This window comes from Mauremys reevesii, linkage group 13 (genome assembly GCF_016161935.1).
Source record: "Mauremys reevesii isolate NIE-2019 linkage group 13, ASM1616193v1, whole genome shotgun sequence".
Lineage (NCBI taxonomy): Eukaryota > Metazoa > Chordata > Testudines > Geoemydidae > Mauremys > Mauremys reevesii.
In genome coordinates, this window is record NC_052635.1 from 16,074,271 (window position 1) to 16,089,770 (window position 15,500).

General features: G+C 45.2%; 1 protein-coding gene across 1 annotated transcript in view; it reads left to right on the forward strand.

Moving 5' to 3' along the window:
• Positions 1 to 14,374, forward strand: part of LOC120380338 (cytosolic phospholipase A2 gamma-like) — a 42,215-nt gene extending 27,841 nt beyond the window's left edge. The window contains exons 12-15 of the mRNA XM_039497973.1: positions 188 to 283; positions 2,719 to 2,873; positions 3,921 to 4,089; positions 13,438 to 14,374. Coding sequence (XP_039353907.1) covers positions 188 to 283; positions 2,719 to 2,873; positions 3,921 to 4,089; positions 13,438 to 13,604 — 587 coding nt within the window. The 3' untranslated portion in view covers positions 13,605 to 14,374. The remainder of the gene's footprint in view (positions 1 to 187; positions 284 to 2,718; positions 2,874 to 3,920; positions 4,090 to 13,437) is intronic.
• The last annotated feature ends 1,126 nt before the right edge of the window (positions 14,375 to 15,500 follow it).

Below are 15,500 nucleotides of genomic sequence, written 5' to 3' on the forward strand. Positions count from 1 at the left end.
TTCTGCAAGGGGCACTACGCTACCTCAGTGCCTTTGGATCAACAAATACTCATCTCTGTCCCTACTCACACCTACTAACAACTGAGAGGGAAAAAAAGGAAGAACATGTCTACAGATTTCCTCTAGTTATTTGTTTTTACTTATTTTCAATTTTTATTTTCATTTATTTATTTATTTTCCCTAACAGGAAGTGTATCGAGTGCATGTAAATTGTTTTGGAAAATCTGTATCTGTATCTTCCACTGGAGATGGGGGAGCACCCATAACTTTCTGTACAAATGTCGTAAGTAAAATGCATTTGAATTGTCCTTTCCACATGTATGTACATCCATGGAGTGAATTGCTCTCTTTTTCAAGGTTCTGTTTTGGCAGTGAATATATTAAACAGAAAGGAATGAGAAAAGGGCAGTTGTGTTGTATAATAGGCTGCAGGGAGCAGCAGCAGGTGAGAACATAAGAACGGCCATACTGGCTCAGACCAATGGCCTTCAAGTATAATGGGCACTAAGGGCAGCAGAGGATGTGGGTAGGGAAGGAGCAGCTACACTGTATAATGGGCACTAGAGGCGGCAGAGGGCGGGGATGGAGAGGTGTTGGCTATATTGTATAATGGGCACTAAGGGCAGCAGGGGGTGGGGGTGGGGAAGGGGCGCTATACTGTATAATAGGCAGTAGGGGGTGGCAGATGTTGGGTGTTGGGAAGGGAAGGTGATACAGTATAATGGGCACTAGGGGCAGCAGAGGGGTGGGCATGGGAGGGGATGACTGTACTATAGCCAATAAAGAACTTTGAAGATAGTGTCATGAAAATTATCACAAATTCTGTATTTAGTAATCCCTATTGCCATAGTACCCCACGACAGCTAAAAATTTCCTTCTAACCAGAGACCTCTTATTATTCCCTTTGAACCAATGGAGAACAGAGATACAAAAATGAGAAATGACTTTGTCAAGATCACAGAGGGAGAATGTTGAGGACTATGACAATTATCACAGACCTACAAACATTCTTGTGCACGAGGGAGCATAAAAGTAGCAGTAAAAAGGGAATTTCTGTGTTTTGTTCCAACAAACTTTTTTGAATATTTTTTAATTTGCATTATCCACTCATGGCTATTTGAGAGCCAGTGTGGAAACATACTTTACAAGGCTTTATTAGAAGGATATTACAAGGAGTCCACAATTATCTGTAAAGCATGAGATGCTCTCTGAAGCTGGTCAACATTTCTCAAATTATATTTCAATTGTGAGTAGAAAATGGCCATTTTCTAAACTCAACTTTTTCACAGAAAAAAATGTATCAAAATTTTCTGGGAAATTATTGGATTGAAATCTCTGTCATTGTTGTTCATGAAAAACATAAAATGAATCAGCTTCCATCCCTGTGGAATGAAACAACTTTGAAATGTCAATGGTTTTTGGGAGGTGGAAGAATTTTTTTTTCAGTTTTTGACTAGCTCTAGTTGACTTTTTGAGTGTTCATGAGAAGTAAATAATAGGGACTAAATGCAACTGAAGGGAATGTGGGGCTTTTTTTGAATACATGATTGTTAATGAATTGTTGCTGTGGTTGCCCCACTCTGTTGTGAGCTAGTGTCAAAGCAAATGCAGAACTTCTTTATAAGTCATCCAGGATTCTCCTAAAATGAATACTTATAAAATGCTGGATTGAATATGTGTTCATGGTTGATGCCCATGTGATACTGAGACAGTTTAGAGGCTAATTTCTCAAGATTAAAGCTGAGGTTTTCAAAGTGACTAAGGGCAAGATTTTGGTGCCTAAAGATATGGACAGACATCTGAGGTTAATGGGAGTTAGCCACCCAGGCCCAGATTGTTAAATGTATTTAGATGTTGCTTTACTCAACATCACAACATGTGACTGATTTAGGACTGTGGACTGTCAATGAGCTTTTGGCTCTGCAGTGCCTAAATACCTTTTTAAAACTGAGATTTAGTCTCCTAAATCTGTTAGGCACCAAGCACAACAGCACCTAAATAGCTTTAACATTCTGGGACCTGGGCACTTTTGAAAACCTCACTGGGCATCTCTGTATCCTTCGGCACCGACCCACCTTTGCAAGTCTGCCCCTAGTGGTAATTACAGAAGCACACAGCAGGTTAGGCACCTAACTCCCACTAATTTTAATTGGAATTAGGTGCCTGTCAGTGACGAGGATGGGGGCGGTCACGCATAACAGTTAGAACAGGAGTCAGGCCTAGTGGTTACAGCAGGCACCACTAGCTGGAATCAGAGCCGAGGGTCAGAGCCAGAATCAAAGGCCAGGAATCAGAGCCAGTTACCTGCAGCAAGGCAAGTTGGGCACAAGGCTGAGGACAGGGTAGGAGCAGGAACTCTCACAGCCACGGGTGAATGCTTTGAGCAGCCAGTGCCCTGCCACTGGTCATAAGAACAGGTCTGCAGATCCCAACAGCCAGTCGGGTGTTTGGGCTAATCAGGTGGCTCAGTGGGGGCCCAGCTGTGCTCATTAGACTGCGAAGAGGTTAAGTTAGCATGTAAGCAGGCTAGCTGCAGGTCCGTACTCCTGACAGTGCCTAACCTGGTTAAGTGCCTTAGGCAATCACACTAGGAGTTTATCTGCCAGCTTAGGCACCTTTGACAATTCACATGGAATTCAGGAAGATTTGGGCACCTACCTCACTGTGATCCACTGGAAAAATCACAGCCTAAAATAATACTTGGATGCACTTTCACAGGTGATGCTAAATCCACTGGCTTGGATAAGGATGAAGTCATCAACTTGATCGATGCGGGCATTGGCATAAATTCCGCCTACCCCCTTGTTCTGCGTCCGGAGAGGAAAGTGAAACTGATCCTTTCCTTTGACTTCAGCAATAAGGATCCTTTCAAGGTAACCATTGTTATTTATTGTGATGTCACCCAAAGCCCCATTCAGGATTAAAAATCCATTGCCCAGGGCACTGCACAAATATTCAGGACTTGACCCATGATGCAATGAGGTTACACTGTAGTTAGCAGCAGTAACTTGGATTCCCTGAAGGTGCTATGTGGATCACAATTTGAAATGTGTGGATGTATAGGATATACTGGGAATATCTACATTATTCTCTGCCAAGGTTGCTTGTGTTTGGGATAAGGGAGTGTGATTGATTATGAGCCGACTCAATGTGACCTCTCTTTCCCTTTGGATGTCATGAAAGAAGAGGAAATTCCTTGAAGTTCAGTTTCACTCAGTGTACAAAATGGAAACTGCTTACTTCAAAGGTGTGCCTTTGTGTGTTTCACAATCCTATCTGATGACCAGAATGGTAATCAATAGGTTTGAGCACTTCTTATTTCTATTAGTGCCTACAGAAACAAGAGTGCTCTAGCAGGAGGAGATGGGGTCAAAAGAAATGTTAACTGAGTTCCAATAAGCCAATTAGAACTTTGCAAGCTCACTAAACTCAGCCTCACATATCACCAATGTTTCATATGTAATATTGTCTCCCTCTAGTGGCCACAGACAGAGATTTTTTTGAATTTGTAAAAACAAACAAAAATATAACACCACTGGTGCTTTTGAAGCTGAATGTCTGGGTTGGATTCCTGCTTGTTACCTTGGGTTGAGGTTTTCAAGGCCATCTAAGGGACTAATTTCAATGTGAACTGGGCATCCATAGCCCTTAGGATGTTTTGAAAAGCTCAGCCACAGACTATGCATTGTTACACAAAGATTTTGACTACACAGACATAGGAACAGGGTCATGTGTGGTTTCCATTGGAGGCCCTCTATTTGTCAGTTCCTTAAAGGCTCTTTGGAATGTTTCCATCCCATAGGTTAGGAATATTTTTAACTCTCTAGTCTGGACATATTAGTGGCATCACATTTTATTAATGGAGATGGTACTTTATTTATTTATTTATTTATTTAAAATCACTTTTCCCTCCTTCCCAGACCATCAAGAAGACTGCCGAGTACTGTGAGGCAAATAACATCCCATTTCCCAAGATAGACCCAGAAAAGCTGAAGGACACAGATACCCCCTCCAGTTGCTACATCTTCAAAGGGAAGGATGTTCCCACCGTCATGCACTTCCCACTCTTCAACAAGGAAAATTTTCCAGGTAACTTAATTGTATACCTCTTCTAAAACCCTACAGGCTAGATTCATAAAGAGACTTAGGCACCTCATTGCCGGTTTACCCAATGAAATGTTAGGATATATGGCCTCACTGGGAATCACAAAACTCAGATTTTCACATCACAATCACACTCAAATCACAAAACTGCTCCACTGCCACCAGACACCGTAGATGCCTAAATTTGCTCAGTGCTTAAGTTTTTTGCAGGAAAGTTCTCTCAGTGCCTGTTTCAGTCTCTGGACATGTTCACTGCAGCCCACTCCCAGGCCTCCAGAAGCCTCTGCTGCCTGCTGGATCGGGCCCTGCACGTGTGCTCCAACAAATGCAGGGGAGGGAGGCCCTCTCTCACGACTATTAGTGCAGGGTTACAGCAGTCACTGAGGATGTGGATGGCCCTGCTTCAAGTCCCCGCTTTGCCTGAGGGGAAGAAGGAATTTCATCTGCTACTTGTTAGCTGAGCTGCTCAAAAGGATCTCCCATCAACCTTACAGCTGCCCAGCAAACAAAGGTAGCTGGCAGATTACTCTGCATTTTCCCTAGTTTTCAAAGGGAAGGGAAATAAAATAGATAAACTGAAAGAGTTGGAAAGGAGAACTCACCAGTAGAGCACCTCCTTGTGGCCAGGTGTGGCATAGCAGCTCTCTCCCCATCAACAGCCCCCAGCTGATGGTGGCTCTGGTGGACATAGGCACTGACTTCCCCTCTGCCTGGTGGGTGCTCGACCCTGGCCCTGCCTCGCCCCCCCCCCATTCCACCTCCTTCTCCCAAGTCCCCACCCCCCCAACTCTTCAACACCTCCTCCCCTGAGTGTGCCACATCCCTGCTCTTCTCCCTCCCTCCCAGAAAGTCCTAAGTGCTGCCACAAGGGGGTGGCATAGCAGCTGAGGTGGGGGAAGCGCTGAGACAGGGGGAGTGGGAATGTGGCATGCTTGATGGGGGAGGAGAAGGAGGCAAGGACGGGGGAGCTTGGCTGCCAGTGGCTGTGGAGCACCCTGTACATTTTTCCCTGTGAGTGCTCCAGCCCCGGAGTACTGACGGAGTTGGCGCCTATGCTGGTGGACCACCTTTTCCCAGGACATGTCCCTCCAGCCAGGTCACAATGTAAATCCACCCCTTTCAGGTACAAGGGTCTGACAAATAAAATGCAATTGTTCTTATATCACATCTCTGGCACCAAATCTGAGTCCTAGGGACCTTGGCCAACCTTGCCCCATGGCTTCCAGTCATCCTTGTCCCCTTCTCAACAACTTCAAGCCACTTTCTCCAGTGTCTGGTAGGGGAACCCTGGCCCTGGGACCCTGGCAGCTCTGGTTGGCAGCGCAGCAGGGGGCCCAGGGCTAAGGCAGGCTCCTTGCCTGACCTAGCTCCGTGTGGCTCCCAGAAGCGGCTGCCCAGGTCACTGCAGCCCTTAGACGCAAGGTGGCCAGGGAGGCTCCACATGCTGCCCCTGTTTCGAGAACCAGGTCTGGGAACCATGACCACTGGGAGCTGCGGGGACAGCGCCTGCATGTGCGAGGGCAGCGCATGGAGCCGCCCTGGCTGCCTGTGCATCTAGAAGTGGCAGGGACCTGGCGGCCACTTCCCGGGAGCCGAGGTAAGTGCCTACGGGACCCCGCACCCTGAAGCCTCTCCCGCATCCCAACCACCTCTACCCCAGCCCGGAGTCTCCTCCAGCACCCAAACTCCCTCCCAGAGCTCGCACCTTCCCCAACATCCCAACACCCTGCCCCAGTCCCCTCCTATACCCCAAACCCCTCATCCCTGGCCCTGCCCCAAAGCCCACACCCCCAGCCACAGCCCTCACACCCTCCTGCACTCTGAATCCAGAATCCCTTCCTCCACACCAAACCCTTCATCCCCAGCCCCACCCCGGAGCCTGCACCCCCACCTGGAGTCCTCACCCCCCTCATGCCCCAATCCCCTGCCCCATCCCTGTGCCCTCTCCCACACCCCGAACCCCTCATTTCTGGCCCCACCCGGAACCCGCACACCCAGACCAGAGGTGGTACCCCCGCTGCACCCCAACACCCTTCCCCAGGCTAGAAGCCCTTCCCGCACCCCAAACCCCTCATTCCTGGCCCCACCCCAGAGCGCATACCCAAAGCCCTCACCCACAGCCCTCACAACCCAACCCCCGGCCCCAGCCTGGTGAATGTGAGTGAGGGTGGAGGAGAGGGAGTGATGGAGGGAGGGGGGATGGAGCAAGTGGGGGCAGGGTCTCAGCGAAGGGCTGGGGCCTCAGGGACGGGGAGGGGCAGGGATGTTCAGTTTTGTGTGATTAGAAAGTTGGCAACCCTAGGTCTGCTTCTTCAGGCTTCTGCTGCTGTTGCCTCCCTGGGCTTCCTTTTACGGTGGCCTTTCACAGGCCTTCTCCTTCCACAACTTCTCTAGGTTCAGCCTTGATTCAGGGCCTGTGGTCTCCCCTGGAATCCCCTCACAAAAATCCCAAGATAAAAGGATAAACTCAAACCAATTTCCACCCTCCTCAGGCTTGGCCTCTCATCCTTCCCTGCTGCTTTGTTCCTCCTCTGAGCAACTCCCAGGGCTCTCTCCCTGGTTCTCCAAATCCTGCCCTTTGATCAGGGCTTAGTACTGGAGCCTGCTCTGTTCCAGTGGCTGCTTTGTCTCACAGCCTCTTGCCAGATTTCCACACTCAGGGGACAGTCCCATGGGCCAACTCTCTTCCATTGTCTCTCCACTGCCTAACGCAGAGAGAGGTCCTCCTTGCAGCCCCCTTCTTCTCTGAATCTCCTGCCTCCCAGCTCTCTGCCCAACTTCAGTTAAGTTTGGCTCTGCCTCCAGATGCAGCCAAGTAACATCATTGGCCCACATTGGGCTTGTGAGGTCTACACACTGCATCACACCAGTGTATAGGGATAGATAGATAGATAGATAGATAGATAGATAGATAGATAGATAGATAGATAGATAGACTGCATTAGAGGCATGAGATGGGCTTAAAATCATGATTTTTTTAACAAAACAATAAGTGTTTTGTTATTTCAATTTGTTTGCTGGTTTCTGAGCCTTCACAGGGCATTAGTGTCACAATTTCAGGTTTTACTCTGAAACCTACAGACTGGAAACTTACTTTTAAAAATATAAATACAAGCTGAAATCCTCACATAACCCCTTGTCTGCAGGAGCTGAAGCTTCAAGGAAAAGAAAAAGAAATATTGTGAGACTCACAATCAGATTGAAGGGGGACCTGACAACAGTCTTAAAATATGTTAAGGACTTTTATAAATAGGATGGTGATCAATATTTCTCCAGGTCCACTGAAGATAGGACAAGAAGTCATGGGCTTAATCTGCAGCAAAGGAGATTTAGGTTCACTATTAGAATAATAGAATCATAGGGTTAGAAGGGACCACAAGGGTCATCTATATTAGTCAACAGTGTGCCCTGTTGCCATGAAGGCTAACAGCATTTTGGGATGTATAAGTAGGGGCATTGCCAGCAGATCGAGGGACATGGTCATTCCCCTCTGTTCGGCATTGGTGAGACCTCATCTGGAGTACTGTGTCCAGTTTTGGGCCCCACACTACAAGAAGGATGTGAAAAAATTGGAAAGAGTCCAACGGAGGGCAACCAAAATGATAAGGAAGCTGGAGCACATGACTTATGAGGAGAGGCTGAAGGAACTGGGATTGTTTAGTCTGCAGAAGAGAAGAATGAGAGGGGATTTGATAGCTGCTTTCAACTACCTGAAAGGGGGTTCCAAAGAGAATGGATCTAGACTGTTTTCAGTGGTACCAGATGACAGAACAAGGAGTAATGGTCTCAAGTTGCAGTGGGGGAGGTTTAGGTTGGATATTAGGAAAAACTTTTTTACTAGGAGGGTGGTGAAGCACTGGAATGGGTTACCTATGGAGGTGGTGGAATCTCCTTCCTTAGAGGTTTTTAAGGTCAGGCTTGACAAAGCCCTGGCTGGGATGATTTAGTTGGGAATTGGTCCTGCTTTGAGCAGGGGTTGGACTAGATGACCTCCTGAGATCCCTTCCAACCCTGATATTCTATGATTCTAGTCTAAACCCCTGCCAAGATGCAGGATTTGATGTGTCTAAAACATCCAGGGTAGATGGCTATCCGCCTCCTTTTGAAAACCTCCAGGGAAGGAGCTTTCACGACCTCCCTAGGCAGTCTGTTCCATTTTCCTACTCTTCGTACTGTTAGAAAGATTTTCCTGAGATTTAATCTAAATCTGCTCTGCTGTAGTTTGAACCCATTGCCTCTTGTCATGCCCCATCTTGTCTCCCCTTAATTTCCTCTTTTCCAAACTAAACATACCGAGCTCCTTCAGCCTTTGCTCATACGGCGTGCATTCCATCCCTTTGATCATCTTTGTCAGTCAACTATGGATCATTTCCAGTTTCTCTATATCCCTTCTATACATTGGTGACCAAAACTGGACACAATGCTCCAGCTGAGACCTACCCAGCACCAAGCAGAGTGGCATTATCACCTCTGACTTGCATGCTGTGCCTCTGTTAGTGCAAACTAAAATTGCATTTGCTTATTTTGCAACAGCATCACATTACTGACTCATGTTGAGGTTGTGATCCACCACAACTCCCATATCTGCCCTCCACTCTATACTTGTTCTTTTAATTTTTCTCTCTAAATGTAGCACCTTACAACTGTCTATGTTTAATTTATTTTTGTTACCTATAATCCAGTGCTCCAATTTGTCTAGATCCCTCTAAATTTTATCTCTATCCTCCAACATTTTGGCAACCCCCCTAGCTTTGCGTACTCTGCAAACTTCATCAGTATGCTCTTTCTTCCTACATCCTGGTCATTAATAAAGATATTAAACAGCACCAGACCCAGAACAGAGCCCTGTGGAACCCCACTGAAGGTCTCCCTCCAATCCCACACTATTCCATTAATAGTTACTCCTTGTTTCTGTTATTTAACCAATTATGTATCCACTTAATGGTAGTTCTGTCAAGCCTGCATTTCTTCCGCTTACTTATCAGAATGTTATGTGGTACTGTGTCAAAAGTCCTGCTGAAATCCAGGTATATTATGTCCACCGCATTTCCTCATCCACCAAATCAGTTACCCTGTCAAAGAAGGAAATCAAACTAGTTTGGCATTATTTGTTCTTGATAAACCTAGGCTGGCTGCTAGTGATCACCTCTTTGTCCTGCAGGTATACATTCTTCTAGTAGCTTCCCAAGCATCAAAGTCAGGCTGACTGGTCTATAGTTGCCTGTGTCAAAGTTAGACTCAGGACTCACAGTTTGTCAGACCACTCTGTTTTATTAGCACAGCGCTCTGCTAATAACACCCAGATAATGTGAGCGCCATGCAAAACACAAACTATCTTATTTATACAGATAAAGGGTGAGAACTTAGCATGATAACAAAGGAAGCAGAATCAGATAAGTTTACCTGGGCTAGGCATGCATATCTTATTTCCTTACTAATTATTACCCATCTTCTGTTAATGTTTCGCCATTAGCACCATTGTTTATGCCTAATGTTTCTTTTCCTGGCACCTGTATTTCAACATTTCTTATTTCTGCTTAAAGGTACATACAACATTTCTTTAATCCATTCTTATTTTTACAATATAATTCATTCTACTTTCACAATCCCTCCTTTTGGTCAAGCTCACGCCATGACCAAAATTTTACTGGGTTCCACGTATTAACCGTTCTTTATCTCTTTGTTCATCAGCAATATTCAAAATCATCATATTAGCACTCTGTTCTGGGGCAGTCACCTGAGTGGCATGCCTTACACAATTTTGGGTACAACAGGAGACTAACTGAAAACATACAAAAATTATTAGGATTCCAAACAGGATAGTCAGGGCTCCCTGAAACAACCAGTTTCCTATGCCAGAGAATACTTAGCCACTTCCATAAAGAACTTGGCTCTTCATGGGGAAGATATGCGATTTGTTCTAAGTGGCTAGCGTGATCTATTACCTCATTGGTATCGTCAGGTATAAACACACAATATTGTTTTCCAATGAGAGCACAGGTCCCTCCTTTGGCCGCCAGCACTATGTACAATGCCTGACAGTTTTGGAGGCCACCTGTCAGATTGCCCCTGTTTCTTTGGCCAGGGCTCTTAAACTTTCTCCAGTTTTATTTGCCATTATTTTAACTACTTCTTTTAACCTCAGGAGCCTTTTTTTTTTGGCCTGGTGTATTACTCCCCCAAGTGGGTTAAAGGAACTGCCAATAGTCTCTTCCCAGGTGTCATTACTGTTCCATATTGTGTTAAACGGACAAGGTCCTCCAGTGAGGTCTGGGGAATTGAGTGGGATAGCCAGGACAGGAACATCAGTTTGAGAGTGGGCTGGGATGTGGCTGCAGACCCAGCATTTAGAAATATTAAGGGTCTGAGCTATCCACACTTACTGCTGGATAAAAGAATTGTCATTGTGGACTCCCCAGACCTTCAGACACCAACAGCCGAGGAACAGGCACCACGAGAGGCGCATGTTGGAGGCAGGGCCCTTCTGGTTCTGACAACCTCAACTGAGGGAACTGTAGTCACAGTTTTATGTCCACCAGGCAGCAGGCGCTAGGCTCACTACTGCTTTTTCTTGGGCCTTGCTTTAGGTCGTCATCTGCTTCTGACAACCCTTACGAGAACGTAGATTGTAAGGTATTGCAGGCTGTTCCTCTACGTCATCTTCTGGAGTCAAAATTGACTCTGCGTGGTCCTGAGGTGATGATTGGTTCACTGGGGGTGGTGCATTCTTACACGGCAAAGCATGTATTCATGCTGCGGATGCCAGACAGTTTACAGCTGTCTGGGTAGTAAGCAGTGCCTGATGATTCTTTGGTACTCTTTAAGTCTTTTTGCTTCTTTCCTTGACTCTGGCTATAACAATGGCCTTCACACCTTATCTTTTCCTGATGCATTCATTCCTCATTCACACAAACAGATTGAGAATACAAACAGTAGTATTTTATATCGAGCAAAAAGGCATTGCAAATTAAACCTTGCTAAGTTTTACAATTAATAACCAAGACAATTTACATTGAGACCCAGGCCTTCAATGTTTCTCTAATTTACTTAACATAGACACAATAGAGAATCCTGTCTCTTACTACCTAAATCTTAAAACAAAGAGTTAGAGAGGGCCCAATTTGTAATGAATATGGGAAAACAGAATCTTATAGTCCCAGAGGGTCATTTCTTTCTGCTATTCAAAAAGGGTGGCTGGCAGGATGAAATCAAATTATACATTATAAAGTCCAGCTCCTACATATCCCCCTTTTGACACTAAGATTATCAATCGCCAGTGTCACTTCTTATGTAGTAAAATACTGGGAGGTGATTTGGGCCTGTGGGCTCTAGCTTTGCATACATTTGTTTTATCCACCAGCATATTTTAAACATTTCAATTAAACACATACAATTTAAAACCAAAAACAATTAGGGGTAGTAACATTAGTATGCCAGTAGTTGTGGGAGACCATCCAGATAATATGATTGTTTCTGTTTCCCACATTGTTTTGTTTGTTTGTTTTTAGGAACTATGTTACCTTTTTACCTTTTTAAACAGATAATTGGTAACTGTTTGCCATTCAATGCCAAGACTGATAGAGAACTCAGCTAAATCAGTGCTTACAGTAAGCTGAGACTTTTTGGTTGTGGCAAATAGTAAATGTGATTATTGGTAAACACAGTACTTACATTACATGTACATTTGTCTACTGGTGGGTTGCTAACACTTTTATCCTTTTCAAACACTTCTTTCCAAAATTAACACACACATTGCCCGTTATACAATACTTTGGTCTAATTATTAATTTTATCCCACATATAGGATCCTAGTGAGATGTCTTTACTACAGGGCTTTGGAGCAACAGGCATGGATAAGCATACCCACTTTTGAGGAGTCCACTTGGTACAACCTCTAGTGTCCAATAGATTCCCTTCCTCCCCAGCCCACTGGCTTGAGGTTTGAGGTAGCCAGAAGGATCCCAGGTGCAATCTGTGGAGTGGGCTAACTTTCCATATCTTTGCTTCCAGAGCCTGTTGGTGTGCAATTTTAACAACAATTTCTTCACTTAACAAATTTTGTCTTACCGTACTGGAGACATACTGCATCCAGTTATATTGATAGGTATTAAACAATTATCTTTTTCTTTGCTTTAACATATGTATTAAAACCTTAATATTCTCTGATATTACCCAAAACATCTTATGTTCTAAATATCTGCATTTTAGTACATTCCATAGCTATTGCAGTATGTTTTTTTTTAACTTTTATTTGTTTTTGTAATAGGTTGTTCTGTAGCTGGTATTAGCTTTTTCTGATTTTCTGAAAGACAAAAATAACATTTTTCTACCCCTTTCAGGGTGGCATTGATTGTTGCTTAAAAGATTCCTTTCTTTTACAAAGATGGGCACTAGGTTAGCCCTCCTACAGTCTTCCGGGACCTCTCCTGTTATCCATTAATTCAGGGTTTCTGAAACAGGGGTCGCCGTTTCTGTAGGGAAAGCCCCTGGTGGCTGGACTGGTATGTTTACCTGCCCCATCTGCAAGTCTGGCCGATTGCGGCTCCCACTGGCCGTGGATCGCTGCTCTGGGCCAATGGGAGCTGCTGGAAGCAGCGGCCAGTAAGTCCCTCGGCCTGCACTGCTTCCAGCAACTCCCATTGGCCCGTAGCAGCGATCCACAGCCAGTGGGAGCCACAATTGGCTGGACCTGCGGACGGGGCAGGTAAACGCACTGGCCCAGCCCGCCAAGGTCTTTCCCTACACAAGCGGTGACCCCTGTTTAAGAAACCCTGCATCAGTTTGCAAATGTTGTTGCTAGTGGCTCCAAGTTTTCTTCAGCTAATTCCTTCAGTGCCCTTGGGTGAATAGCAATAGGCCCTGCTGATTTGAATACATTCAAATTTGCCAGAAAATCTGTGACTTTTCTTTACTTATCCAGATCTGAATCCCTTCCCCTTTATTGTCTATGATAACTTCGCTTGTTATCTGGTCACATGGTATTTTTGAAGAAAAAAAGCCTCTCTAAGGCTAAGGGTAGTTACACTCTGGATTAGCTTCCAAGGGATGTAGTGGGTTCACCATCAGAAGATTTTAGGAGCAGCTTGGACAAACACCTGTCAGGGATGATGTAGGTTCACTTGGTCCTGCCTCAGCACAAGAAGCTGGACTTAGTGACCTCTCGAGGTCCTTTCAGCCTGACATTTCTATGATTCTATGAAAACCTCAGGAGTTGGCCATGTTGTTCCCCTGCCTCTTTAGATACCTGGAATCTATGCTTCTGGAATCTGTAAAAGTGTAAAACAGTACCACTGTTTTCCTCTCTTTGGCACTTCTCACCCCTTTTATTTCTAGATAAAATACATGACTTCAGAGAGAGATATTCCACCTTTCAGTTTTCCTACAAAGAGGATGATGTCAAAGAACTCCTCAAAAGAGCAAAGATGAACGTATCCAACAACAAGGAGAGGATTCGGGAGGAGATCCAGCAGATTGTTTCCTCCTCCACCAAGAAGTTTTAAAACCATTTCTCTGTTTTGCTCGTGTTCAAGAAGGACAGAAAATCTGAGCCTGGACCTGAGCGGCACTGTGACTATTTCAAACCTAAATGCAGTAGAAGGAGTTAGTTTTCCTGGCTTGGATTCACAAAGGGATTTAGGGACCTATCTGCCACTTTAGGTGCCTCAGTCCCACATTTAGGCACCCCTGGGAATCACAAAACTCTTGTTTAGCTGCTGCGAAACTCTGTAGCACCTAAACTCCCTTGGTATCTAAGCTGTTGCAATGAAATATCCCCGGGTGCCTATGTTTCAGCCTCGGGGCATGTGCACTGCAGCCACCATCTTGGTGTCCGGGTTCCTAAACCCCAGAGTGATTCCTGACCTGTGAAAGATAGCTGTTCCTCTGCCTACCTCACCAATGGAGCCTGAGCCATGATGCGAGAAGGAGGAAGATGGCCTCCCTCATAACTGTTAGCCCAGTAGGTAGCGTACTCACCTGGGATAGAGGAGACTGCAGGTCAGTTTCCCTCTTTGCTTCATGGGGAGAAAGGATTTGAAGCATATCTGCTACTTATGTGGTGGGTGCCCTCATCATTGGGCAGCGGGATAGTCTGATGGTGAGGTAGTCTTAAATCTCTCTGTTCAAGATGTTCCACTGCGGATTAAAGACAATTTTGGCCAGACAGAGAGAAAGCAAGCTTGAGAAGGAAAGATCCTTTCATGGATTAGTAACTGGTTAAAAGATAGGAAACAAAGGGTCAGAATAAATGGTCAGTTTTCAGAATGCAGAGAGGTAAATAGTGGTGTCCCCCAGGGGTCTGTACTGGGCCCAGTCCTAGTCATCATATTCATAAATGATCTGGAAAAAGGAGTAAACAGTGAGGTGCCAAAATTTGAAGATGATACAAAACTACTCAAAATAGTTAATTTCAGGCAGACTGCGAAGAGCTACAAAAGGATCTCTTAAAACTGGTTGACTGGGAAACAAAACGGCAGATGAAATTCAATTTTGATAAATGCAAAGTAATGCACATTGGAAAACCTAATCCCAACTATACATATAAAATGATGGCATCAAAATTATCTGTTACCGTTCAAGAAAGAGATCTTGGAGTCATTGTGTATAGTTCTCTGAAAGCATCCACTCAATGTGCAGAGTAAGTCCAAAAAGTAAACAATATGCTGGGAATCATTAAGAAAGGGATAGATAATAAAACCAGAGAATAACATACTGCCTCTATATAAATCCATGGAATGCCCACACCTTGAATACTGCATAGAGATGTGGTAGCCGCGTCTTAAAAAAAGATATATTGGAATTGGAAAAGGTTCAGAAAAGGGCAACAAGGGGGTTCAATAAAGAACTAGCTAAATTCTTGGAGGATAGGTTCATCAATAGCTACTAGCCAGGAAGACTGGGAAGGTATCCATAGCCTCTCTTTGCCACACTCTGGGAATGGGCGATAAGGAATGGATCATTCAGTGATTACCTGTTCTGTTCATTCCCTCTGGGGAACCTGGCATTCAACACTATCAGAAGACAGGATACTGGGCTAGATGGACCTTGTGGTCTGACCCAGTATGGCTGTTCTTATGTTCTTATCTTCTTATGAGAAGCCTGATGGCTCTCAGTTCAGAGACCCAGGCTCCAGTTCCCCAGGTCTACAGCCTACAACAGTGGGCCCGCAGGTGAGCTATGTGGAAGAACGCCTGTCTTCCCCCAATTCCCGCACTGCTGTGGGACTTAGGCATCAGTATGCCTAGAGCAGGGCAGCCGTGCATATGCCCAGAGCACCTTGGGAACTCTTACTGCCAAAACTTAGGTGTCAACTGAGGGTCCAGAGGGTGTCTACAGGGTCCAGTGACAACTGAATGGAGGTTTGGTGAATCCCAGTGAGGCCTGATCCTGTGCTTCAG